Below are 13,966 nucleotides of genomic sequence, written 5' to 3'. Positions count from 1 at the left end.
TTGCAAATGCATCACACTGAGAGTCCCTTGACATTTTTACCTGCTATCAGATGTCCAAGTTAGTCCTTGTTTGGTAACTTCCAGGTTTTTGCATCCTCAAGCAGTTGGAATCTGGGAGCTCAGCACGACACGACAGACCCGCTTTCGTAAGGTTCATCTTGGGTTAGCCCCAACAATGCAATCAAAGAAAATACTTCTTTATTTTCTTCCCTCCCCAAACAGCTTCCAGAACTCGCATGTAACGAAAATAATTTGCTATTCCATTGTTTTCAAGAGCATTAGAAACCTCTAAAGCCTCGTTCTTTCCCACTGTTCCAACTTATCAAAGCAGTTTGCCTGGTAACTTCCCCAGCTGACATCCAAAGATGAATGTGCAAGAGTAAACTATTGTTTAGGAGAAGTCAGGCATGGCCAGCTCCCAAAAAGCCTTTAAAAATCCTGTGTTTAAGGTTATGTAAGCCAGGAGAGGAGGATTATGGTTTGTTCCTCATGGTAATTCACAAAACACTTATTAAAACGATGTGAAATTAGGAAAAATTGGGTGTATTCTGTTAGTTTTAAAAGGCAGCAGCAGTTTGAAAACCTTCTAAAACTACACTGCAAAAGCCTTTAAAGATGACAAAGATATTCAGAGCTGAACCTACTTTCAAAGTTCAAATGTTTGTAAAAATAAATTAGTCCTGTTGACTCCAAGAGTATTTCCTTATTCAAGAACACAGGGGGTTCTTTTGGTTTGGATTTTGGTGAGTTTGTTTTGTCACTTGGTTTTTTGGGGTTTTTTTTAGTTGGTTTTTATTTGTTTTGTTTTGTTTTGTTTTTTGGTTGGTTGGTTGGTTCTTTTTTTTTTTAGGAAAACTGCACTAAACATTAAAAAAGGGATCAGGAAACCTGAGAGGGCTTGAAAAGCTTTATTTCCTTAATAAAACCATAATAAGACATAACATTCAATCACAACATTTTTTATCCTTGATACTTAATGTATCTATTTTCATGTTGGCCCAAAGTAACTCTGAGTATAAACCCCTAATTTTTAAATTAACATTAAAAAAACCCCAAACATTTCATCCATATATACACACAACATAACATGACCTTTTGATCTGATTTCTAAAGGCAGTGCTAATTTTGGAGGGTTCCTGGCCCCAGAAGGACCTGGAATAACAGAAGAGATGCATTCCACTGTGGGAATTCCAAAGTGGGATGCTAAAACAGGATCACCTCTGCAGGAACAGCACTTTCTACTCTCTCTTTATTAAAATGGAGCTTGAGAAGGTTGGCCAGACCTTTCCTCCCAAAACATGGAAGGGAATAGTTTCAGTGAAACATGGAAGGAAATGGTTTCAGTGATCCTCAGTTTAGGAAGCAGAAAAAGCAAGCAAGGAAAGGTCAATTATCAATAAAACCAGGAAAAATTCAATGAATTTTAAAAGACAGGGGGGAAAAAGTATCCAGCCATCCTGTGCTTGGCTAAGGGAGTCTCTTAAGAGATAAAAATTCACTGAACTTATCTATCAATGGGTCATTTTTTAGGAGAGCTCAGGAATATTCCAATTCTAGGATAAAAAATACCAAGGAAACTCTATTTTACCCTGAGCCAACCAAACCACCTCCCTCTGCCCTTTAGCACCTACCAAACATGTGGGAGTGAAACCACCATTATTATACAGCAAAGAAACAGCACAGATCCCAAATTAATTCCTAATGCCAGCCCATTCCCAATTTAAAAACCCAAATCCAACCCTTTTAGATGTTGGTAACCGCAGGCCATGCCAAAATGTTATGGTTTTGCCATGAACAGACCCAAACTGAGGATCTATAACCAGGAATGCTGTTCTTTCAAAACTGACTCCCCAAAAAAGACAACCTCTGGAAAGAGAAATCAAAGGGAATACTGACTAATATCCAACTGGAATAACAAGGATTGTCTCAGTCTCATGAAAGACAACTGTCCCTTTTTTTTTTTTTAAATTAATTTAAAATAGTGAAAATGGTGAAAATGCAGTTGAAGGTTCCATGGATCACTGGAATTCCTTCAGCTGAAGGGGTGCAGCATGATAGCTACAACTTTATTGCAAACCACGAGCCAGCAGGTAATTCCAACACCACCTGGAAGAGACATAAACCACGGTTTAAGTCATTGCATTAATAACCCCGAGGAACACAGGCATCTAAAAACAACCTTGGAAGTGCAGAAAGTGGAACTTAGAAGTTATGAGGTGAACAGGAACAAAACATCTCTTTATATCCAAGTGGGTCTCTCCAAGAGATGGCAGAGAACTCCAAAAAAAACCTCGGGAAAAGAGCCCCAAACACACAAAAACGAGCCAAAGTGTGATATGTTAAAACTAAAGGTAAAAAAAGCTGAAAACATTTGCTGTGGACCCGAGGGAAAAACATCTGAAGTGCTGGAGTTGAAGGCCTGGCAAGTCACAGAATGCTTTGTCTGAACCTAAATTCAGGGTTTGAGAGAGGTAAAAAGCAAATATCCTCTGAAATTTGATTCAGCCTTTTTAAAAGGAGATGGTTATTCACAGCAAACATGTGAAGAAAGCACCTTTTGGGTGATTTTAGACATTTTTGTGTTTGTGACCTAGAATTCAACAGTGATCTCTTTACTCTATAAACCAGGACAAAAGATTTGAAAGTGGACACAACATGAACCTTTTTAATTCCTCTCCAATGCTATTTAATAAAAGCCTTCCAAGGACTATTCCCTCCCCCTGAAGCAGACTCCTCTTGTCTAGTAAACATGCTGGGTACAAATCATGGATACAAACACACCATTCCACCAACATATATCATCATTCCTCCAAAGGCAGGCAGGATTTATGAGCAAAATATGAAGATTTGCCCCCTACCCTGTCCTGTTATCCTGCCTGTCCCTCATCCCTCAGGACAGGGATAACAAACTGGCCAGAAGAAAAGGATTTTCATGGGTAAAAATGCAATAGAAATGTGGTGGGAACACACAAGACAAAATGCCAACAGAGAGCAAAACTAAATCACAGAATCATGGAATGGTTTGGGTTGGAAAGGACCTTAAAGATCCAGTCCTACCCCCTGCCATGGGCAGGGACACCTTCCACTAGCCCAGGTTGCTCCAAGCTCCATCCAACCTGGCCTTGGACACTTCCAGGGATCCAGGGGCAGCCACAGCTTCTCTGGGAAACCTGGGCCAGGGCCTCCCCACCCTCACAGGGAACAACCACTCTGGAGTTACTACTGTGAAACTTCACCAATTTATATGAAAAGCAGGTAGGACATCCACACCTACGAAGTATTTACCCATTTTTAAACCCAATTCTACTACTTCAGTGGACTCCTTGATATAAAAATAATTCTAATTTAAATCTTCGATGCAGATAAAGAGATAAAGCTGCTGTTTGAAAACGAACAAAAATGACAAAAAGCTCATTTCAGTTCCCAGTTTTGACAAATAAGATCTGAACACACAGGGAACAGAATAAAGGGAGTCAGAATAAAGGGGGTGCAAAAGCAGTGCTGTTAATCCATGGGAGCTTGGGAATGTCCTTTTCCTTACCTGCCACCCCTGTAGGGAAGGCCACCAGCCTCTCCAGAGGAGCCAACCATTTGCTTGGAAGCACAGTAACTGGCTCAGAGTAGTACTTCCAAATCAGGGAGATCATCAAGGCAGCCTGGAAGGGAAAGTTTTATTAGCTTGGGGAATAACACACATCAAAGTACGTTCCTGATGCCACTCTGAAACAGTAAATAATAAATTCTAATTAATGGGAATCGTTTCTTTGTCATTTTATCTCATTCTTTAGCAAGTTCAAGATGTTTTTAAACTCTGCACGAGCTTAAATTCATACACAGCACTCAGAGGTAGCTGTAGAACATGGAAAATACTGATTTTTTTTTTCAAGACCCTGGTTCCAGTCCAGCAGAGACAAACACAATCAGAGCACTTGGTAAACTGATGACTCTTTTTAGCCTTAATTTTTGCCTGCTAGAAATCCAGGGAATCTTCAGGGTGAGCAGTGTCATCCTTATTAGCAGCCAATTCTTTGGCATCAAGTCACAACTACAGAGACAACCTGATGAGGCACCGTGGGGAAACGTGTGGCAGCTGCAAGTGGAGATTTGCATCCTCAGCAAGGGCATATTTTGTTTTCAGAAACACAAATAAAATACATTTGCATGGAGCAGAACTTTCCTGGATCCGGTGCAACATGTAAAATTAACGAAAAAACCCCCAGTGATTAAAGAGCCAAGACAAACTCCTATCCTGTCACCTCAAAACCAGAAACACAAAACTCCTTCCATCCTCAACTCCCAGACTTTATCAGCAGGATCTCCCATTTCCATTTTAAGAAACTCTTTCCACTTGGCATGCACTGTGTCATTGGAATCATAATAATGGAATGGTTTGGGTTGGAAGGGACCTTAAAGATCATCCAGTCCCACCTCCTGCCATGGGCAGGGACACCTTCCACTAGCCCAGGTTGCTCCAAGCCCTGTCCAACCTGGCCTTGGACACTTCCAGGGATCCAGGGGCAGCCACAGCTTCTCTGGGCAACCTGTGCCAGGGCCTCACCACCCTCACAGGGAAAAATTTCCTCCCAATATCCCATCTAACCCTGCCCTCTGTGAGTTGGAAGCCATTCCCCTTTGTCCTGTCGCTCCATCCCTTGCAAATAGTCTCTCTCCATCTTTCCTGGAGCTCCTTCAGGTCCTGCAAGGCCACAATCAGGTCACTCCAAAGCTTCTCTTCCCCAGCCTGAACAATCCCAGCTCTCCCAGCCTTTCCTCCCAGCAGAGCTGCTCCAGCCCTTGGATCCTCTTGATGCCTCCTCTGGACTCTCTCCAGCAGCTCCATGTCCTTGCTGGGCTGGGCACCCGTGTGGCCACTCACCAGCCAACAAATGCAGGAGAGAATTGTAACACTGTTGAAGTTTAGGTTTAATTTGTATTCATAACAAAATATTTACTTACCTGTAAGATGTAGAATACAATATTTATAACCCACTTTATTTTGGCCAATTGGGCAGTTCGTGCTTTCACTGTTAAGAAAAAAAAAATTACTCTGTGATTATGTAGAATATTGAATTCTCCTTACATAAAATTAGCAATTTATTAATATCTCATTCAAGTCAGGACATTACACTGCTGAAAAACCTTTTTTCAAAATGATTCACTGCTATATTAAAAATACCCTTCTGCAAGAAACTTCTAAGTTTATCTCACACCTTAGTTTCTTCCTTGACTTACTCAGGACATGGTTCAGTGGATAAAATCACCGAGAAGGATGGGAGGAAAGAAAGAAAGAAAAAAAAAGAAAAGAAGGAAAAGAAGAAGGAAAGAAAGAAAGAAAGAAGAAGAAAGAAAGAAAGAGAGAAAAAGAAAGAAAGAAAGAAAGAAAGAAAAGAAAGAAAGAAAGAAGAAAGAAAAAGAATAAGAAAGAAAAAAAAAGATGAAAGAAAAAAGATAAGACGAAGAGGAAAAATCTGAAGGAGAAATATACTTAAAATTTAAAATACTCTTGACAAAATGTTTTTCAGAAACTAGACAAAGGAGCAGACATTGCACCCTACCGTGAGTTTTGAGCTTGTCAGTCATTTTGTTGATCTTCCTTTCCAGCCGGGCGTACCTGGCAAACTCATCCATCATACTGATGGTTGCGAGTTCTTGTTTCATGGTCTGAATTTCAGCTCGCATCTGGGACTCCTGCTCTGCGTCCTTTTGCAACAACCTGGATATCTAAGAAGTAAAGAAATAGCACCAGTTATTGATCCGGAATTCCATTTATTGCCTTTAAGATATAAAGTATAAAGTATGATCTCAAAAGCCTCCCATAAAAAAGGCCCGCTCTCCCTTTCTTTTACTTTCCTAATTTCTTTTAATGAGGCACCACCTGCTTGTTGACTCGTGAACTCTTTTTACCATTGAAATGAAGATAGAAAGGATACAAAATGTTTCACTTGCTGTTTCTTAGGGAATCTTCCCAGCTTCCCCAAGTCAAGCGTAATTTGTTCCCCACAGATGCCATTCCCAGGACTGCAGCCAGTGAGGACATCAAGGACACTTTCAGTCACAAAACACAGTGGAAAGCTGAGCAGAGATTTTCATGGACTCATGGAATTATTCTGAGTTGGGAGGGACCCACAAGGATCATCCAGCCCTGCCCAGGACACCCCAACAATGCCCTCCTGTCCCTCAGAGCATTGTCCAAACCCTCCTGGAGCTCTGGCAGCCTTGGGGCCGTGCCCACTGCCCTGGGGAGCCTGGGCAGTGCCCACCACCCTCTGGGGGAAGAACCTTGTCCTGAGATCCACCCTGAGCCTGCCCTGTCCCAGCTCCAGCCCTTCCCTGGGTGCTGTCCCTGCTCACACCGAGCAGGGATCGGAGCTGCCCCTCCAGTGCCCCTTGTGAGGAGCTGCAGAGCCCGATGAGCTCTGCCCTCAGTCTCCTCTGCTCCAGCTGAACAAACCAAGTGACCTCAGCCACTCCTCCTATGGCTGTTTCATCAGTCATCTCCAGGAACACCGAGTTCACCTTCCCAAACTGCTGGGAGTAATCCAAGTTTTAAAGGACTTTTGTCCATTGTCAGTGTACACTGATCTGTGTGGCAGTGAAGTTACTGAGGTGAACAAGCAGAACTACGGGGATTTCAGTGTGTGTGTTCACATGTGAGTTTATCTGGCAGTCAGAGAGTTTATTTGCTCTTAATTCCACTATCCACACTTCCACAGGAATGCTTTGGTATCCTGGTTAGTGACTGTGACTCAAGGTTTACTCCTACAATGCCTCAACTCCTCAATCTCCGTATCCACTGAGCTCCCTTCTCAACAGTGGGAATGTCCATCTGTTGAAAACACGGAAGACCAAACAAAGCTGCCTTTTATATTCCCTGAAAACTGAGAAACTGGGGCTGCCCCATCCCTGGAAGTGTCCAAGGCCAGGTTGGATGGGGCTTGGAGCAACCTGGGATAGTGGAAGGGGGGGTTGGAACTGATGATCTTTAAGGTCCCTCCTAACCCAAACCAGTCTGTGATCCCACCTCAGGGTTGGAGGCTCAGGAGCATCATTTAGGACACCGGTAACTCATCACCCAGAACTTCACTTCAAAGCCCGGCCTAACAAGGCTGCGGGAACCACCCGGCTACGGTGCTATGCTCCAGCACTTCCAGCACCGGCTTTTCCTCTCCCAAGGCCCGGAGCAGGACCAGACCCTGCCCGACAGAACCGGGGGTGCTTTAGGGGCACCGAGAACCTCCCCCGAATGGGCACCGCTCCCACCCCATTCACCCCATAGCTGGGGGGACCCCCATGACGCCCTGCCCAGCGGCCTCGACCCCCCAGCCGGCCCAGGGCCCGGTGCCCCCCACCCCCGGCGGGACATCACTCACGACGGAGGAGCAGGAGGGCAGGAGGATCTTGAGCGCGTTGCAGAGGAACACGGCGCTGAGCACCAGCAGCCACGCACCGCCCTCCGCCATGGCCGGGCCCCGCCGACAGCGGCTCTGACGGCGCTCCGGGACCGCGATCGCGACCGGGATGGGGGGCTAAGATCGGCAGCGGGAGCGGGATGGGGACAGGGGTCGGGCGGAGCGGCGGCAGCGAGGGGACGCGGGGACATGCGCGGCCCCGTGACCGCCGGTGTCCAATGGGCTCCCCGTGCGCGCTCCCGGGCAGGGGCGGAGCGCTGCCCCGGCCCGCCCATCCCGTCCCATCCCGCCGCTCCCCCCGCTCCAATCCGGCTGGATCCTGTTGCGGCGCCGCTGGCGCTGCTGGGATGGGGAGGGGGGGAGGCGGTTTCCCTGCGCAGCCGGGCTGTGGCTCGCAGGCAGCCGCCGCAGCGCTCGCAGCAGCCGCCGGGCGGGAGCAGCCGCAGCTCCGGGAGCCTCGCGATGCCGAAGAGGAAGGTGAGGGCGAGCGGGGAGCGGCAGCCGGGGGGCGGCGGCGGCCGCGGGGGGCCGGGGCCGGGCGGGAGGGACGCGGCCGCTCCGCTCCGCGGGCTCCGGCGCCGCGGGCCGTGACGATGCCCGGCGCGTTCCCCGCGGTGCGGGGCGGCCCCGCGGGCCGCGGAGGGGGCCGGAGGCGCCGGGAAGGGCCGGGGGGGCTCGGCGGGACGCGCGGTCCGGGAGCGGCGCGGGAAGGGGCGGGCGGGGGGCGGCGAGCGGGAGGTGCCGCCCGCGGTCCCGCCCCGCTGACGCGGTGTCTGTGTTGCAGGTGACGGTGGCGGACGGGGACGCCCCGGCGGAGGTGAGTGACACCGGGCACGCCGTGACACCGGGCACGCCGTGACACGCGTGGGACAGGCGGGGCCGGACCCGTCCCGCCCGCTCACGCCCCTTCTCTCTCTGTCTTTCCCTCTCTCTCTCCCCCCGCAGCCCAAGCGGCGATCGGCGCGTCTGTCCGCGGTGAGTGCGGGAGCGGCGCGGCCCCTGCGGGGCGGGGGAGGCGGGAGCAGCCGGGAGGGCTCACCCCGAGGCGGCATCTCGGCCTGACTTGTTCTCTCTCCTCAGAAACCCGCGCCGGCCAAAGCGGAGCCGAAGCCAAAAAAGTTGCCGGCAAAGGTGAGTGGGAAGAGGGGAGGGGGAGGAGTTGGTGGCTGGTGGCATCTCATGTCGTGTCCTCGTGTTTTATTCCTTGTGGGAACGCTCGGTTTGGCTAAAGTACCGTTTTAAGGTGCTTCTGCCAGTGTCTACAGGTACGTTCCACCCCTCTTTGAGTAGATCCTTGTTAAGCTCCCAGGCGTTGCATGGAAATTTGGGCACTGATCCATATTAGTTTGGTATGGGGTGGAACTACTTGAATGTCGAAGCAATCGGACGTCAGGAGGAATTTTTTTATGGAAAGGGTTTTTAAGCATTGGAAGGGGCTGCCCAGGGAGGTGGTGGAGTCCCATCCCTGGAGGTGCCCAAGGGACGACTGGATCTGGCACTCAGTGCTCTGGGCTGAATGACAAGGCACAGGTTAGACCCAGTGATCTTGGAGATGTTTTCCAACCTAAATGATCCTGTGATTCTGTACAGAGGATTATATTTCACCACTCTAAAAAAGGGGATAAAATATATATACTCATATTTTAAAGTCGTTTTGTTAGAACAGGAAAAAAACAATTTCTTAGCCACTGAAAAATACCTCAGTTTCCATTTGTGAACTTGAGCTTTTGGGTCTTTATGTGTGTGCAACAAGGTGTGGTTTAGTATGGTCTTTAAATTTTTCAGCACAGCCTTCACAGTGCCAATAACTGAGGTGTAAAATTCTTTGTTTCTTGGCTGTGTGTCTGTGGGCTCAGTGCTGTGTGTGTTGTTAAGTGTTCCTTTGTCATCATGAGCTTTTCTTTGTGATGTGTGGAATTAAAGGCTTTGGAGTGACCGGATTGTGGCCTTCCAGTACCTGAGGAGAGCCTAAAGGAAAGGTGGGGAGAGACTATTTCCAAGGGCCTGGAGTGACAGGATGAGGGGGAATGGCTTCAAACTGACAGAGAGTGGGGTCAGATGGGATATTGGGAAGGAATTCCTGGCTGGGAGGGTGGGGAGGCCCTGGCACAGGTTGCCCAGAGAAGCTGTGGCTGCCCCTGGATCCCTGGAAGTGTCCAAGGTCAGGTTGGACGGGGCTTGGAGCAACCTGGTCTGGTGGAAGGTGTCCCTGCCCATGGCAGGGGGTGGAATGAAATGATCTTTAAGGTCTCTTCCAACCCAAACAATCCAATGATTCCCTAATTTCAGATACGCTAACACAGAGCTCTGCTTTGCAGACTTTTTGATGTTTTCTTTGTATTAATCCTTCTGAACAGTTCCTTCCCAGGAATGCACCTTCATTCCAATGGTTTGAGTATCACTGTGCTCCCACTCTCAGGGCTGTAAGCCTAAAGAATTTGGAGAAGTTTTCCAGTGTCACTTCAGCTGTAATTCTCCTTTTTCCAGTGTCTGTGATGCCGAGGGAAGAATTTCTATAGTTAATTCTAGTTGTTAATTACCAGTCAAATGATAGATTTTAAATTTATTCTGTTTTCTGTATTTGATCCATTAAAATGCACTTTTTCTGCATCAACGTTGTCACTTTTTAAAACTTTCCTGACAGTATTTTTTCTGGTTGGGAGAAGTTTGCTCATTATGGACTTACTTGGTGAGGTTTTTAAATAAATACTGATGAAGAATAATAGATTTTGACAATAAAACCCAAGAGGTCTGTGTGTTGCATTTTTGTGATTCTGAAATATTTTGTAAGTAGGGGGATCAGGGGCTGTTGGTAGCTTAGCAAGTCCATCTGGGTTTTCTGTGCTTTTTATTATTTTCAGAGTTTACCTGGTAAATCATAGGAATTTACTCACTGGAAATGTATTTCACTGCAGGATAAATCTGAGGACAAGAAGGCTCAGAAGGGGAAAAAGGGGCCTAAAGGAAAACAGACAGAAGAGACGAACCAAGAACAGACAAAGGACAACCTGCCTGCAGAAAATGGGGAAGCTAAAACTGAAGAGGTAAAGTTTGGAGGGCTGGGGTTGGGTCTGACTGAGAGAGAAGTTCCTCCTTGCTACAAAAGTTTTTTGACAAGTGTAATATTCTTTTTCTGGGGAGTGGAAAGAGTTTTCAGTGGAAATGATTGGACCAAAGCTGAGGTAACACTTACAGACCTTCGAGCAGGAGGTTTTTAGGGAGCAAGGAAAGTAGAGGATGGTGCTTGAGTGATTTGCTCTGGTGTAACAGTTTGTCATTTGCAAGCTTAGACTGTGATCTTTGTGAAAAGTTGGGATCTAACTAGGAATTCTTCAGTTGGCTCAACGTTTTGGCATCGTTACAAGCACATCATTTGGTTTTTTTAACCTGTACATCTTCATGCTGGACTCGTGGTGCTCAGACCAGCCAAAATTTCAGGTGTGATACAATAGCAAAGTCTAGAAGAGTTAGAGTCTGTCCTGTTGGATGTTACCTGTAAAACAGGGTAAGATTTGAGGATATGCTGAAAATTGAATGCATGAGGTGTGTCTATAATTTTCTCAACACCCCATATGTGGGGATTTTTAGCTGAGTAAAAGCTAAAGCTCCTCCTGTCATTAAGGCAGTAATTCAAGTTAAAATTCAAATACTTTGCAGTGTGTGTGTTTAGGAACAATATCAACATCCTGAAATTCATACTGATGGATCCAAGGAGCCTTTTCTAGACAGCTCAGTTCAGTAGGTCCTGATCCGAGAGGAGTAAGCTCATGGCACCAATTTGTGAAGCACCATCTGCAGAAACAAGTCAGGGTTGTTCTCTGTGTCACTTTGTGCATTAAAACCACCCCAAACTAACAGTCTGAGCCACTTAAAAACTTCCTGCACTTAAGTGTCCTGGTCTTTTGTCTCCTTTCAGACCCCAGCACCCGATGCAGCTGCAGAGAAAGAAGTGAAGTCTGAGTAACACCCACATCTCTAACTGGGGGTCTTTAAACCTTTCTTCTTGTACAATTCAGAGGAATATTTTTATCGACTATTTTGTAAATGCGAGTTTTTTAGTAGTTCTAGAAGACACGTTTTTAAAAAAAAAAAAAAGGAGAGAGTCCCGACTCAACCCATTTTTTTACATATTTAGATAAGTGTAAATGCTTTTTTTAAGTGGTAAAGTCATGTACTGGTTGTCTGTTTTCTATGAAACCAGAAATTAACAGCATGTTAATTAAGGAGAGGGCTCTGAAGCCTTGATTGGGCTTCACGTTCCACAGCCTGTGAGGGACAGTTTTCTATCCTATTAAATGAAGCATAACACAGATGAGACTTTGGAATTCATAATGATGTGTTGAGGAGGTCTTAACATTTTAGTTATTTATCTTTATGGTTGTACCATCAGTAGAATTCCTTATCTAATAAAACTGCTCCCTAGTGTTGGATTTCTTGCTGAGTGATGTATATCTGTGACAAAGTTATTTTTGGTAGTTGCAGCTTTATTTTTTTTCCCAACAACTTTGTAGCTGTGATGAGAAAGATGGGAAACTTTTTATTTTATATCTTTAAATACTGGCTGAGGAAAAGTTTCTGCTTGGCAGATGGAACTCGTTATGTCAATATTTGAGATACTGGAACTTCACCTCTAGTTTTAAAGGACAGCTTGTCTACAAAGCTCAAGTGAAAAAAATATTTGAAATAGTCCTAGGGAAAAAAAAGAAAACAATTAGTTTTTAGACTTAAAAAAACCTATGTGAATAAAAACAATTGTAAAATTGTTGATAGTGTTTGTGATCTTCAAACAAAAGCCAAATAAATCTTGATTATGAAAGTTTCTGTAGCTCCTGCATTGACTGGGACAACTCACAATATAAGTGGTGTGGTTTGGATTTTTAACTGTGTTTTAATAGTGTTAAAAATGTAATTTTTAAGAGCTGGGAGTGGAAAAATGCAGTGTTAATCTGAATTTGAAAGCTGAGAGCCTTGTGCTGCTGCTGTTACCTTAAAAAAAAAAAAAGTCAATAATTAGTAGGCATCAGGTGCCAGTCAGACAACTGTCACCTTGTCCTGGGAGGAGCCAAGATCAAACAGGAACGTTTCTTCGTTTCTTTTTTTCCCCCTTGCCCCAGAATTTGTTTGTGCTCTTAAGTAACACCTGCAAGCACAGCAGCTGCTTCCTGTACATTTTCGGTGCCTTTGTCAAATCCTCATACAGTTATTTAAAAAAAAACCCAAACACTTGAGTTTCACTTCTTACTCATTTTCTTAATCAAGGCTTTCCTTTCAAAAAGAATTTTACCAGTTTTACCTCTTCAGTATTTAGGCAATGTTTAATTTACCTATAGCTTTTATATATATAGATAGATATATATAAAATATTGGGCCACAACATGCTCCTGCTCCAGTTCCACCACAAGTTTCCTGCACAGAGCACAGCTGGCTTTGGCTTCAAGTTCTTGGATATTTCAAAACTGTAAATTTATGCCACTTTTCTTTTCCACCATCCCCTTCCAGTGGCCTTATTTTTTGTTTGATTCAGTAGTAACATGACATAGCTCCATGACGTTATTTACTCTCTGGATTAGACAAGTCAAACCCACCAGTAAAGTGAGGAATAAACTTGCAGGTAAATACTCCAAAATAACCTCTCTCAGCTGCTTTTACAAAGCACCAAATTTTCATGTGTTTTGGGTCTCTGATGTTGTGATCCTGTGGATCTCTCTAACATCAATTACCCAATGCTTAATTAATTGTAACTGACTGTCTTGTGTGACATCAAGTTCTCCAACTCAAGGACTGGAGTGAGAGCTGATGCAGATGTGCATCCAGCACTATGGAATACATCCATGATGGAGCACCATCCCATTCAAAATACAACAGGAAGAGAACAAAATGTGTTTCTTGAAAGTTACTCCCTTGTATTTGTGTGCTGCTACTGGTTGGTTGGGTTAAGAGAATGATATGTAAAAATATTTTACTTCAAAGGTTCTAAAAATGCATTTCAAGGGACCACAGGTGGGGAATGGAATAAGGAAAGAACAGGTTGGATTTAAAATATAACACAAGTACAGCCATTGCTGTTCACATCAGAATTCATGCTGGGCAGGGGCAAGAAACTGTGAGAAGGAAAAAAGTTAAATCAGAGAATGGTTTGGGTTGGAAGGGACCTTAAAGATCATCCAGTCCCACCCCCTGCCATGGGCAGGGACACCTTCCATGGGACCAGGTTGCTCCAAGCCCCGTCCAACCTGGCCTGGGACACTTCCAGGGATTGAGGGGCAGCCACAGCTTCTCTGGGCAACCTGGGCCAGGGCCTTGCCAGCCTCACAGCCAAGAATTTCCTCCCAATATCCCATCTAACCCTACTCTCTGTCAGCTTGAAGGCTGTTCCCCTTGTCCTATCACTCCAGGCCCTTGGAAACAGTCTCCCTCCATCTTTTTTGTTGGCTCCCTTCAGGTCCTGGAAGGCCACAGTCAGGTCACTCCAAAGCCTTCCCTTCTCCAGGCTGAACAATCCCAGCTCTCCCAGCCTTTCCTCCCAGCAGAGCTGCTCCAGCCCTGGGATCCTCTTG

General features: G+C 45.6%; 2 protein-coding genes across 2 annotated transcripts; one reads left to right on the top strand and one right to left on the bottom strand.

Moving 5' to 3' along the window:
- Window positions 1-889: 889 nt before the first annotated feature.
- Window positions 890-7,617, bottom strand: GET1 (guided entry of tail-anchored proteins factor 1). Its single transcript, XM_051768018.1, has 5 exons — window positions 7,371-7,617; window positions 5,556-5,721; window positions 4,957-5,024; window positions 3,542-3,656; window positions 890-2,106 (listed from the first exon to the last, which is right to left on the bottom strand). The coding sequence occupies exons 1-5, from the start codon at window positions 7,458-7,460 to the stop codon at window positions 2,033-2,035; spliced, it is 513 nt and encodes a 170-aa protein (XP_051623978.1). The 5' UTR covers window positions 7,461-7,617; the 3' UTR covers window positions 890-2,032.
- Window positions 7,584-12,225, top strand: HMGN1 (high mobility group nucleosome binding domain 1). The gene is made up of 6 exons (XM_051768017.1): window positions 7,584-7,886; window positions 8,194-8,226; window positions 8,355-8,384; window positions 8,490-8,540; window positions 10,325-10,453; window positions 11,326-12,225. Exons 1-6 carry the CDS (start codon window positions 7,599-7,601, stop codon window positions 11,371-11,373), a joined length of 579 nt encoding a protein of 192 aa, XP_051623977.1. The 5' UTR covers window positions 7,584-7,598; the 3' UTR covers window positions 11,374-12,225.
- The last annotated feature ends 1,741 nt before the right edge of the window (window positions 12,226-13,966 follow it).

The sequence above is a fragment of the Manacus candei genome, unplaced genomic scaffold, assembly GCF_025592945.1.
Source record: "Manacus candei isolate 608988 ecotype Guabito, Panama unplaced genomic scaffold, ASM2559294v1 h1tg000091l, whole genome shotgun sequence".
In the NCBI taxonomy this organism is placed as follows: Eukaryota; Metazoa; Chordata; class Aves; order Passeriformes; family Pipridae; genus Manacus; species Manacus candei.
Note: the sequence above shows the minus strand (reverse complement) of the source record. Positions and strands in the feature narration are given on the sequence as shown.

What these genes read in the sequence shown, in the direction of transcription:
- HMGN1 (XM_051768017.1), top strand. Translation starts at nt 7,599, where the DNA reads ATGCGCGGCCCCGTGACCGCCGGTGTCCAATGGGCTCCCCGTGCGCGC. An exon ending in ACGGGGACGCCCCGGCGGAG is followed by an intron (nt 8,227 to 8,354) that starts GTGAGTGACACC and finishes CTCCCCCCGCAG; the next exon opens with CCCAAGCGGCGATCGGCGCG. An exon ending in GGGAAGCTAAAACTGAAGAG is followed by an intron (nt 10,454 to 11,325) that starts GTAAAGTTTGGA and finishes GTCTCCTTTCAG; the next exon opens with ACCCCAGCACCCGATGCAGC.
- GET1 (XM_051768018.1), bottom strand. Translation starts at nt 7,460, where the DNA reads ATGGCGGAGGGCGGTGCGTGGCTGCTGGTGCTCAGCGCCGTGTTCCTC. An exon ending in TGCCCTCCTGCTCCTCCGTC is followed by an intron (nt 5,722 to 7,370) that starts GTGAGTGATGTC and finishes TTTACTTCTTAG; the next exon opens with ATATCCAGGTTGTTGCAAAA. An exon ending in TGACAAGCTCAAAACTCACG is followed by an intron (nt 5,025 to 5,555) that starts GTAGGGTGCAAT and finishes TTTTCTTAACAG; the next exon opens with TGAAAGCACGAACTGCCCAA.